This window comes from Phoenix dactylifera, chromosome 5 (assembly GCF_051530095.1).
Source record: "Phoenix dactylifera cultivar Ajwa chromosome 5, Ajwa_hap1_PhDact_Kaust_v1.1, whole genome shotgun sequence".
In the NCBI taxonomy this organism is placed as follows: Eukaryota; Viridiplantae; Streptophyta; class Magnoliopsida; order Arecales; family Arecaceae; genus Phoenix; species Phoenix dactylifera.
The window spans coordinates 11918049-11931257 of NC_143194.1; the positions used below are offsets into that span (position 1 = coordinate 11918049).

The 13209-nt window shown below is 38.4% G+C and overlaps 1 protein-coding gene across 2 annotated transcripts; it reads left to right on the top strand.

Annotated features, from left to right (window-relative positions):
- Window positions 1-213: 213 nt before the first annotated feature.
- Window positions 214-8279, top strand: LOC103716581 (transcription factor BHLH148-like). Of its 2 annotated transcripts, XM_088721651.2 has the most exons (4): window positions 214-1005; window positions 1659-1946; window positions 3070-3191; window positions 6659-6807. In XM_088721651.2, exons 1-4 carry the CDS (start codon window positions 616-618, stop codon window positions 6681-6683), a joined length of 825 nt encoding a protein of 274 aa, XP_088577777.1. In that variant the 5' UTR covers window positions 214-615; the 3' UTR covers window positions 6684-6807. The 2 variants fall into 2 exon arrangements, with proteins under 2 accessions (XP_088577777.1, XP_088577776.2); XM_088721650.2 differs by lacking the exon at window positions 3070-3191 and having other exon boundaries at window positions 6659-8279.
- Window positions 8280-13209: the final 4930 nt, after the last annotated feature.

Consider the following 13209-nt stretch of genomic DNA (forward strand, 5'->3'; position numbering starts at 1 on the left):
ATATTTCTCTTATAATTTAAAATTATCCTTCAATAAAAATAGAATAATAATATGATTAGTAATATATTATAATATAATATATATATCATTAATATAATATATAATATCAACATAATATTTTATATATATATATATATAACATTGACATAATATATTGATGGTATATTGATATATCAATTTTTCTGCTAAATTAAAGTTTTTTAACTTTCAACCTAGGATCACTGCCATAGGGTGATCTTGGATTTTCGACCTCAAGGACGAGGATTCCATCACCGAGTTGGGCGGTGATTTGAGGAGTGGAGGTAATTTAGGATCACTGCCATGTAGGATCACTGTGGTGCAACCAAACACGGTGATCTTATCACCTCCACTCACATTATTCTTGACCCTGGGACGATCACCCCATACCAAACACCCTTCTAGGGAGAAAATAATCATGGCCTCCATTTTGTCACGTGGGAAAGTCTAGAAGAAGAGTACCATCGCCACCAGGTTTTTCTTTCAAAAAAATTGACCGTTTCAATTTAATCAGCATTGACCACGTGTTGTGAAAGACCGGACCGGGTACCAGAAATTTAAATTTAGCGGGAGGAGTGAGAAAGAGAGAGAGATACTATGGACCCCTTCACCTCCATCTCAGAGGAGCTCATCCATGGAGACAGCATGCTCTACTGGGCCTTCTCGCCGGAACCGGCCTTCAACCTTGTCACCACAGTCCCCGAACCGGCGGCTCCATGGGAGGCGCCGGCTGTTCTCCGGAGCGCCTTCACGCCATACACTGGACGGCGAATTATAGAGGCGGCGAGCTTTGGAAACGGTGGTCGTCGGAAGAGCATTCACCGGAGAATGATTGAGATGTTAAGAAGGATTCCCAAGGCCAAAGAGGAGTGCAAAGGAGTAGAGATGAGCCGTGGGTTTAAGCATAAGATGAGGGAAAGGCAGAGGAGGGAGAAGCTCAGCCAGAGCTATGCCGACTTGTACTCATTGCTTTCTTCCAGATCAAAGGTTAGCTTCCAATCCCATTTTTGTTTTATGAACATAAGTTAATTTGAAGAAAGTTGCATCAATATTTTCCTTTTCTCAAAATTGAAGCGGCTTAACAACAGCCTTGGTATGAGGTCAGGCTATTCATACAAAAATTTGTTTTGTAAAATTACTAATAGTATGAGGATTTTTTGTGGGAAAGGCAATGATACCATGTTGGCTTTATTTTGTTCTTCTAGTTCTTTACTTTTAGCTCTTCGAAACTTGGTAATCCCTCCACTCCTTTGAAATCTTTTTTTCTCCTTTGTAAAAGGGCTTATTCAATAATTAGATTTTTTATATTAAATAAAACGGTTTTCTAGTTCCAAATATATCTAATTTTCCCCAATCTTCTGTATATTGAGGAAGTTTGATGTTTTCTGAAATTAGTCATAGTGATATTGTTGAGATCCGTTTAATAAAGCTAAGGTACTATCAGAAATTTTAGATATATTCCTTCAGAAATTTACTTGTAACTTTTGGGGGGTTTGATATAAATTAGTCAGTCAGTCTCATTAATTATCATCAAGATTAATGAACTAATGCACATATCTATCATACATTGAAGTTTAATTGTTCAATTTCTTGATTTCTATAGAATACTGTTCTGACATTTTTGTGAAATTTCTTTGTAGGGTGATAAGAACTCCATTGTGCAATCTGCTGCTGCATATGTGAGGGAGTTAAAGGAAGTGAAGGAGCAGAAGCAGAGGCGAAATGAGGAGCTTAAGGCGATGATTTCAGGGAGCAATGGAACGAAAGAGGAGGCAAAGATTAAGTTTCGGGTGGTGAATCCATCGTCTGCCATCGACTCCATGATTGAAGTTCTTCGATGCTTGAAGACGATGGATGTCAAGGCCAGAGCCATCCGGTCTGATCTATCTGCTCATGACTTGTCTGCCATCATAAGTATTGAAACAAAGGTGTGCATGGAAATAAACTTCCATACCCTTAGCTATTCCAAAACAAACCAGTTTTATAATTTCTCTAGGAAATTTGAACTTCCATTTATACTTTGTGATTCTATTGCTATATCTTCCACTTAAATTTTAATATGCTTGGGCTTAAATTCTGAGGTACTAGGATCTTTCTTCTATTAATAGGGTAAACTAGACTTTAAATTACTGCCAATGGAAATCATATAGCTGATTCCTAGTTATTGGTGGGGACCGATGAGAGATATGATCCAAGGGTGCCTATAAGGTTACTATATAGCCAATTTGAGATTAATTTATCTCCTTGGCATGGCATGCAAGTGGACTTGATAAGCCCGGATCTGATTTAGAATTCATCCTTATCAAAAAGTTTGACCCCTAGACAATTATAGTCCAAAATGACACTAGGAATATAGTTTAGTCGGTAATGAATCCTATAAAATCGGACATAATTTATAATAAAAACAAGAGAAGCAGTACCAATTATTTTATTAAGCATGCAAAATAACTTGAATAAGACATTTGAAAAAACAAGTCCTAGAATTTTAACATATAACCTCATTTTTTACTATATATCTTTTTTTAAGTGATGGATAGAAGATCTAGCCTAATATTAGAGCCTGGGCGAAATCAATATCTGAGTTCACGAGCAACTAGACTACTCTAGTTCTTGAGCAGCGAAGACTAGATTAAGCAAATTTATCAAATAACTTGTTTGGATTTATACCCAAGCCCAACTTACTTACTTCAAAATATAAGCTAAGGAGACTATCGGCGAATTTATCAATTTTTGCTTATAATGCGAGTCCAAAAATTTTACAGTGCAAGGGATGCATTCAGCAATATCAAAAGTCATCTTTGTTGTCAAGAAATTGACTTAGAGATCTTCTGTGATTGGTTAGCCACATATTCCTTATATGATGTTTGGATCATAAGATCATCATCATGGGTTATAAGATTAGTTGGTCTTCTCAAATAAAATTATTATTTCTCTATTAACCATGGAAAAAAAAATAGAAAAATAGAAAACTATTGGGTCCCTTTAATTACTACTATAAACTAAGATTTAAGTCTAATTTTTTTCTCACTATTTTTTTTTTCGTGTAAAAAGGTGGCCGCTAGAGAGGTGGAGGGGGCAGTTGAGGGAGCTCTGATGGACGCAGAGGCGAAGCTTCCTCGCCCCTTTCCTCGAACCCCCGCGTGGTCCCAACTCTGTCGCGTGGAAAACATGACGTAATCCCCTCCAACTCTTATGTCATTTAGCTACTTTTTTTTAGCGAGACGAGACGGTCACGTGACCGTGGACGATTTTTCCCGGTTCGAGCCTGCGACGGTGCTCCGGTTGGACTCGTGGGGTTTGCTACGTCGCAGCATGCGTGGGAAAGGTCGACGGAGTTTTTTTTTTTTTTTTTTTTTTTGAGTTTTGGTAATATACCCCTGTAAAATAACACTCTTACCTTTTAGCAATAATACCCTTGAAAAATTTAATATTTAAGTTATATACAAAAGACATATTTTTGCTTAAATTTTTCAAGGGTATTGATGCTGAAGGATAATAAAGTCATTTTTCACTTAAAATAGTTAACCGTTAATATCTCAATCAAAAATCTAACGAGGTGGTTGTCCTTGCAATATAAGAAGATTTAAGAAGTATAAATGCAAATAGTGATTTTTAAATGATATACATGCAATAAATTATATTTATACATATACATATACAGAAGGTTCTTTGCTATTATTGGAATTTTATCATTCCATGACTAGAGGCGCAAATGGGTTGGGTTGGGTCTCGAATGACCTCAACCCGGCGAGAACGCCGTCGAGTATGTAGGCGATGGGAAGGAGGAGGCCAAGGAGGGCGCCAACAGAGACGTAGGCGGCGAGGAGGGGGTTGCGGCCGCTGAAGACCAGGGAATCAGGGATGGCGGCAGAAGAGGAGGAGGAAGGGGGAAGGCGGCGGAGGAGAGGAGGTGGAGGTAGATGAGCGAGAAGAGGGCGAAGGTGATGTTGGCGGCTGCGACCATGCCGGAGGCCGAGAGGACAATGACGACGACGAGGGCATTGAGCTGTTGGAAGGGCAAGAAGTGGCGGCGTGGGGAGTGGGCGGCGATGCACAAGCACGAAGGGGGAACTTGATCCGGGAAGGCAGCGATGGAGAATCGGAACATCGAGAGAGAGGCAGCAATGGAAACTGGGAGTCTTGAAAGGGAAAGTCGAAATGTCAAATGAGCCTCGGGCCTCGGCTAAAAGAGTGAAAGCCTGAAACCTTGAAGTTAAAGGCTTAAAGTAGCTTGGGACCGAACCCGAACAAGCGACGCCGACGAATGGCCGAGTGGCCCAGTACTCAGGGTTCCGCTACTGCGGCTGCAGGCCCAAATGGATAATTCGGGTTCTAGGTTGGGTCGGATCGGGTCGTTGGGTAAACAATCCAAAATTGACCCAAAAAATAATGGGTTGGGCCGGGTCTCATCGGGTCGAGATTCTGTAAATCCAGACCTGACTCAAAAAATAGAACGGGTCTAATTTTAAGACCCGACCCAAAAAATAGAACGGATCCTCTAATTTGGATCAGGTCGGGTCTGAGCGAGTCGGGTCGGGTCCTGAGTCAACCCGACCTATTTGCAGCATTATCTATGACTTGCTTAAGGTGGTTATAGCAACATCATACAGTATTGTTAAATATAGGAGCTAGAAAATAATCTTAAAAAATTTCAGGATTAGTATTGTCATGCTTCCAACCCAAGATCGTGAATCAGGGTCGTATCAATCGCTGCATACTCATAGAAAACTCTCTCCATAAGTATGCAAGACATTTTAACATGATATCTTGAATAAGCAGTGAAATAAATTTAAATAATAACATCCAAACTTTATTTTAAATAACTAATTCAAAATTTAAATATTTCACAAAATCGGCAATATTGTAAAGTATTGCATCAACTTTAATAAATTCTACTCTAAAATAATGATTGTCAAAATTTTATCTCTAGTCGCTCTCCTATAATAAAATTCCGGTCAAGTTAGTTCTCTGGATCTGTAAAAATATTAAGAAGTCATATAATGAGCTAGTTAGCCCAGTAAGCAATGATTACTTAACTAAATAAATCAAATAAATAAATAAATAAATAATATTTTACAGCATACAAGCATATATAACTTATCAGTTCAAAACTAAATCCAGATATATAGCACAATCATGCGAATCAAATATGTCTTAAAATTTAAATTTTTGTTCATGAATTCTAATTTTTTAATATATTCAGTTCATGTTGTCAACCATAAGCTATGACTATATTTTTCTTGTGGTAGGATTATGACACAGTATATCTTCTTGTGGTGTGCCAAGCATCATCTTACAGCAAAGTCCTTTAAGATCGCATATCTGTTTGCGGTATATTCTGCATTTTGTTATGACATAACCTTTAAGACTTCATATGCCAACGTACTAGCCCTCATTGACGGGGTCCTTAACATATTCAAGTCGAAGGTTCAAAATAATTATCAAGTTTCATATTTCAATTCAATAAAAATTTCAGAAATCATATGGTATTGAAATTAATCAAGCATAATCCATATCAATATCATACATCATCATAATATTCTAAAATAAAATATATTTAATAATAAAATATTGTTCATCAAATTCATGCATCATGAATAGTATGATTCAAAAGTTATTAATATAATATCTCTATAATTTGCTAATAAATTTAAGAAAAATGAAGTATCACTTACCTTGCAAATGAAACCAAACTATAGACCTAATAAATTCTAAAAATTTCTCTCAAAGCTGATATTTAAAAATTATATTCTCATCAAAAAATTTCATCATAATTATTTTTAAAATAAAAATTCTAAATTTCAACATCCTCATAGAGTTGACCAAGGGGAAGTGTTCGACATCCCGATTGATCCGATCAAGATGAATTTCATCTGATCATGGTTGAACTAGGGTGTATATTGTTCAACAGATATCGACGGTGACCAAATTTAATGGTGTCCAGTAAGAACCAAGGTGGGGACTGGCATGCCGCCTGACGACTATGAATAAGGAGCTCCTTCACTTTCTGGTCGATCCAAAATCATTAAGAAGAATCCTTTGTTGGATCCAACAACTTAGAGAGAGAACAGAGAGAGAAAGACCATGTAGAGAGACAAACAAGAGAAAGAAAGTGGGGGGAAGAGGGAGAAAAGAGATAAGAATAGAAGAGAGAGAAATGGAAGTTTCTTTTCCTCTCTTTTTTTTCTTCTCCTCTTTTTTTCTTTGGCTTCTTGGAAAATGGTGGTGCTTACGCTCACCCCTATCTAAATAGAGGAAATCAAATGGCCAGCGGTGGCTGTGGCTGGCGATGTACCGGCCACAATGGTGCAGCCATAGGTCCTACAATCAGCGATTGATGATGATGGGAGTAGCAAAAAAAAAAAAATAAGGCTTCGACACTTTAACCTGTGAAACCATGATATCTGATGACTTGGGCTCCGACCATGACTACAAGCCATCATGCAGGACTAGACCGAGGCCTCGGTGACTGATAAGTGCTAAATAATGCATGAATTAATATCTTACTCATAGCACTTATCATTATTTTTATGCACATATTTTAAATTTAAACATGAGAAAATGTGTTTCCCTTCATCGTTGCATTATTAAAAATAATTCGAGTTTGCTTGATTTTATTGGTTGAATCTAATGTATGCAGGTCGAGTCGAACTCATTTAAGATGATCCCTGAATCCAAATCATCCCTGAATCCAAATCACATGCACCCTGTGAATGAGATCCTCTTAGATTCTGATTTAGCCATTCATCCCAACTCCCTTATTTCTTTTCCAACATTGAGCTCAACAACCAACTCCCCTGTTCACGCTTAGCCGAATTCCCATGCTTGCCACATCATCTGCATCATCCAAGCCTTCTCCGCATCCCAACTCTCTCCGCGTCCCCTGCATCCGCAACAATTCAACGTGTTCCAAGCTCTTCCCCCCCATCTCTTCCGCAGTGAGACAGCATCATCTTCCGGCTTTGATCTTCCTAGATTTCCTATCAAACCCAGCCTTCATTCCGTTCGTAACTTCATCATCCACGGGCAGAACAGAGTCATCCAAGCTCATCCCCTGTTCCACGTCAAACAAAACCGCCTCCACCCTCCTAGCATTCCGGATCATCTCCCAGCATCCTATCTCCTCCCACGATCGGGTGTTCCGCGATTCATCCCTATCCCGCGGCCAGCCGGATCCCACGCTTCCCAGGCATCCGTTCCCAAGCCGTCAGCCGAATCCAACCTTCCATTATCCACGGAACAGAGCAGCTCATCTTCCCCGCGTCTGGAAGCCAGCAGCCGTATCCATTGTTGGCGAAATTTCCCTGCTTCCGAATCCTTCTCAGATTTCTTATCATCCCGTTCGGAACAGAGTCCCATTGCCCAGCTCAACCGTTTCATGAGCTCCTCCTAACGTCTCTCCCATGCTATTCTCCCTTGCTCCGCGTCATCGTGCGCATCCCCTTTCCTTCCGCGGCCAAGTATCCCGCGATACATCCTCATCTCGTGGCCAGTCGATTTCCTCTCAACTGTAAGCATCGTTCCAGCGTCCACGCAACTCCCAACCATCTCTCAACCAGCCGAGATCCTCTCTTTCCTTCTCCGAATCTCCCAGCTCACGAATCGTTTCTTCCCCCCATCCACATCTTCCGCAGTCCAAAGATCTCCTCCTAGCCGCATCTCAGCCAGATCAGCTCCATCCAGCAGCATCGATTTCTTCCGGATTCTTCCCAGCGGAACAAGAGTTCATCCACGGACAAGCTTCGAATCCAGCAATATCTCAACATCTCGTGCGCCCAATCCTTCTTCCGCATGCATTCCACGTCATTCCATCCCGTCCGAATCCAAAGAGCAGAGCCTCCCCACGTATCAAGTCCCTTTTCTTCCGCGATTCATCCTCATCCTCTTGTTCAACGCGTTCACAACCGCTCTCGGATCAGCTCGTATCCAGCTTCGCATCCAAGGATCGAGAGTTATCTGCCTTATCCCACTGCCTTCCACCCTTATCTTGCACTCGAAACAGGGGAGGAGAGAGGGAGTTGGCAGCCTATAAAAAGGGGATTCGACGTGAATAGGGGACAACCGGTCGAGGAAAGGAAGAAGAGCCAGACGTGATGGAAGCCTCCTGCGCTGCTGCCATCCACCACTGCATGGAAGCCTAAGCTCTTCACTAGGGCAGGATGAAGCCCCAACAAAGACGACAACGATTCTTGTATTTTTATTATTTTATTCTTGGAATTGTATGAACTTATTTTGATCTAAATGAATATCTTTTTATCTCATATTTGAATTCTATGATTTTAAATATAATGTTTATACAATTGTTCTACATGATCATTAAGTAAATATAAGATAGTCCATGCTTAAGGAAGATGCAGTGTGCTGCCACCTTAGATTAGGGTAGACATTTCATGCTAACTGAAGATGGACTATGCCTAAATTACTTTGGTGAAATTTTATTCGAATACTTATTAGGCTTCTAGCCAATTTGCATAAAAATCCAAGAATGACATAAAATATAATTAACCATTGTTGTTAAGTTAGTGGTGAATTTCTTGCCCTAGGTTCTTCTACTTATATCATTGTCAATTACATTTTTATTAACTTTCTTAGTTTAATCTTCATCACAAACTCTTCTTTTTACATATTTTTACGAAAACAATCGTACCCCAATCCCTGTGGATCGATACCGTAATCACTATCCTACAAGGTACGTGTTATTACGTGGTCTTAAAATTGACTATCAGTAACGAGCTCCGACAAAAATAATGGCTGGAAAGAAAGAATAGGGCCAAAAAAATCTAAAGAAATAGGGGAAATAGGGCTCAAGCTTTTCAAGGCTTTTCAAAAAGAATTCCCGCAATAGCCGGTTGGAATCCTTGATCCATAAACTTAAAAAGAAGTGGAGAAGGATTAATCAAAGGTTCTTAGCTCTCACCTGGTCTGCGGTGTTGATTTGACTATGGCCATATTGCTAGTGGTCACCGACATTTGAGGCCAAGAAGAACCGGTGGCTAAACTCTGATTGGGGTTGCTGGTTCAATGGTGAAGTGGAAAAGGGGTTGGAAGGGCTCTAAATAGATTTCGAAGGATGCCAGAATCCATCCCAAAGTCAGATTCTGTCCGACAAATTGGGGAGGATCGAGAGACTTCTTCTCCCAATGCGCATGCCATAAGCATGCCATATTTTTTTTTGGGGCCAAATTATAATGTCTAGGATGATCAAGTAGACTAGGCCTAGTTCATTATTAGCTAGTTTAAGTGTTACATTCTCCCCCCCTAAAAAATTTCATCCACAAAATTTTTCGTACCTATAATTTTGAAGAGCTGGGGATATTTGTGCTTCATCTCATCCTCTAATTCCGAGGCAGTTTTTCTTTCTAAATGACGACTCCCTGCATTTTGATATAAGGAATGATACAACATCTCAATACTGGATCTTTTCGATCCACTCTCTATATAGGATGCTCCTCATATGATAGATCTTTTTAATGCATAAAGGCTCAAGCTCACAATATGACTTGGATCTAGCACATATTTCTTCAACATGAAGATATAGAAAATATTGTGTATGCCAGCAAGTGAAGGCAGCGAGGCAAGCGCATAAGCTACTTCGCCAACTCTTTCCAAAGCATCAAACAAACTAATAAATATAGGACTCAACTTGCCTCGAATACCCAACCTTGAAATTCCCTTTGTAGGAGATATTTTTAGAAATACGTGATCAGCAACTTGAAACTCTAGTTCCTGTCTTCTATTATCTATATAATTTTTCTATCTACTTTGTACAGCTCAAAGTCGTTCCTTGATTAACTAAATTTTCTTAACTATTCGTACAAGTTCAGGGTCTAATAACCTTTGCTCAACAATATCATCCCGACAAATTGGTGAATGGTATTTTCTTTCATATAATGCTTCATAAGGCGCCATCTGGATGCTAGTTTGATAACTATTATAATAGGAAAACTTTATTAGAGGTAGATGCTCATCCTATGAACCCTTCATATTCATAATACAAGCACTCAACATATCATCTAAAATTTGAATAATCCTCTCTGTCTGACCATTGATATGAGGGTGGAAGGCAGTACTAAAACTCAGCTTAATCCCCAAAGCCTTATGTAAGCTTTTCAAAAAATATGATACAAATCTGGGGTCTTGATCTGACACAATGGTCACTAAAATTCTATGCAGTCTCACAATCTCTTTTATGTACAATTTGGCTAACCTTTCCAAGCTGAAACCAACTTTAATAAGCAAAAAGTATGCATATTTTGTTAATCTATCCAAGATTACCCAAACTGCATCATTAGCACTTGGAGTTTTTGGTAGTCCAGTTACAAAACCCATGGTAATTCAATCCCACTTCCATACTAGAATATCAAGAGGCTGGAGTAGCCCTATTGGTTTGTGTTGTTCATCTTTGACCTATTGACACACCAAATGTTGAGCCACAAATTTAGCAATTTCTCTTTTCATATTATTCCACCAATATAACTCCATCAAATCCCTATACATATTAGTACCTTTAGGATGTATTGTATATCCAGACTAACAAACCTTTTTGAGATTTTTTCGCTTAATTTCCGAATTCATAGGTAAAAAAATTCTATTTCAAAATCTCAAATATCCATCATCATGTATTATGAATTCAGATTGGTTCCCTGATTCCACTGATTCTCTAATCTTCAATAATTGCTGATCATTATTTTGTGCAGCTTTAATCCTTTCTATAAGTGTCAGCTGAACATATATATAAGATAATTTAATTCATAAATCATATAACCAAATTTCTAAATCAAGTCTTCTCGTATCTTCCAAAATATATCACTGATTAGTAATTAAGGCAGCCATGCTCCCTAGTAATTTTCTACTCCGGGCATCTGCAACAACATTTGCTCTTCTAGGATGGTAACTAATTATTAGATCATAATCTGTCAATAACTTCGGCCATCTTCTTTGTCTCATATTTAGTTCTTTTTGAATAAATATATATATTAAATCTTGTGATCCGTTAAGAGTGAAAACTATCGATGCTAACTCCAAATCGTGTGTAGGGTAATTTTGCTCATAAGGTTTCAATTGTTTAGAGGCATAAGCCACCATTTTACCATGCTACATTAGTACGTACCCAAGTCCCTTCTTAGAAGCATCACTATAGATCATGAATCCTTCATTACGATGGATATGGTGAGAATAGGGGCTGAAACTAATTGTCTCTTTAATTCTTGAAAACTTTGCTCACAATTCTTGGTTCATTTAAACTTAACCCCTTTTTGACGGATCAAAGGGATAACTATACAAGAAAATTCTTCTACAAATCACCTTGTCATCCCCAGAAAACTATGTACCTCTAAAATATTTGTTGGCCTATTCTATTGTACCACAGGTTCCACTTCCATTGGATCCACAGAAATTCCATCTCCGGATACGATATGTCCCCAAAATGCTATCTTTTCCAACCAAAATGACACTTCTTCAATTTACCATAGAGTCTTTCGTCTCTCAAGATTTGTAGTACGCATCGCAAATGTTCCTCATGTTCCTCTTTACTTTTTGAATGAACCAAGATGTTATCAACAAATACCATAAGAAATCGATCTAGAAAAGATTTGAATATTTTGTTCATTAAATCCATGAAGGCTGCTGGAGCATTCATTAATCCAAATGGCATCATTAGGAATTCATAGTGTCTATAACCGGCTTTGAATGCAGTCTTTGGTATATCTCTGCATTGATTTTCATCTGATGGTATCTTGAGCGAAGATCAATCTTAGGAAAAATCTGTGCACCTTGCAGTTGATCAAACAAATCATCTATTCAAGGTAAAGGGTACTTGTTCCTTGTAGTAATTTTATTCAACTCCCTATAATCAAGGCAAAGTTTCATACTTTCATTTTTTTTCATGTACAATATTGAAGCTCCCCAAGGTGATACACTAGGCCAAATAAAACTCTTGTCAAGTAAATCTTGCAACTGATCTTTCAATTCTTTCAACTCAACATGATCTATTTGATAAGGGGCTTTGGAAATCATGCCCGAACCAAGTCCAAGATTAATGGTAAATTCAATTTCTCTATCTAGTAGCATTCTTGATAAATCCTCAAAAAAAAATCCAAAAATTCATTCAAAGAATATCCTCTATCCTCAATTCATCTTGCTACGTACCACTTATTGAAGCTAGATATTCTCTACATCCTTTCCTCAGCATTCGTCCAGCTTGCAAAACCGAGATGATATGTGGAGAGGTAACTCCCTTATCCTCAATGAACTGAACTATAGTTCACCTGGTATTTGGGAGTTCATACTCTTTCTATGACAGTCCACTGAGGCATCATAAGTGCCAAGCCAATCAATCCCTAGAATGACATCAAAATCCTGCATATCTAGTATTGTTAGATCAGCAAGCAACTCTCTATCTTGTAATCTGACATTACATGACTTGCATATAGTATCGGTAGTCAATATGCCTCCTGCTAGTATCTCAACATATAATTTAGTAGGTTCACATAACATATCACATTTTCTAATAAAGGTGGTGGATATGAATGAACGTGTAGCATCGGGATCAAACAAAATATAAGCATAAACGTTAGATATAGGAATAGTACCTATCACCACTACATTAGAAGCATATGCATCCTGTTGTGTAAGGGCATAAACTCTTCCTTGAGCTTGTAACTTTGGGCTTCCTTTCTTGGCGTTAGTAGACTTATTCTTGTTTCTTTGATGGCAGCCTATTATTCTGTGGCCCTTATGACCGCAACAAAAATAAAAACTAGTATTCCATGGGCAATCTATAACCTCATGATCTTAGCCACATCTCAAATATTTACCACTCTCATTCTCATAATTTTTTATCATTTGCTGGTGCCTTGGCTAGACTCTTATTATTCCTATTCCTTTTTTTAAATTTTTTCCCCTCTCAGCACGAGCTTCATTGACTTCCCTTTCAATTATTAATATTTCGTTCGCTACAGTTGCATAGGTAGTCAACTCATAAGGTACCACTTATTTTTTAATTTTAGTCTTCAGTCCTATCTCAAATTTGTGCACTCGATCTTGCTCATCCTTAACCAAACTTGGAACAAGTTTAGCTGACTCACTAAATTTAGCTTCATATTCCACAACTATCGTATCCCTTTAGTTTAGGTAAATAAATTCCTACTTTTTTTTGCATCCTCACACTTGGAGGAAAGTACTTATCAAAAA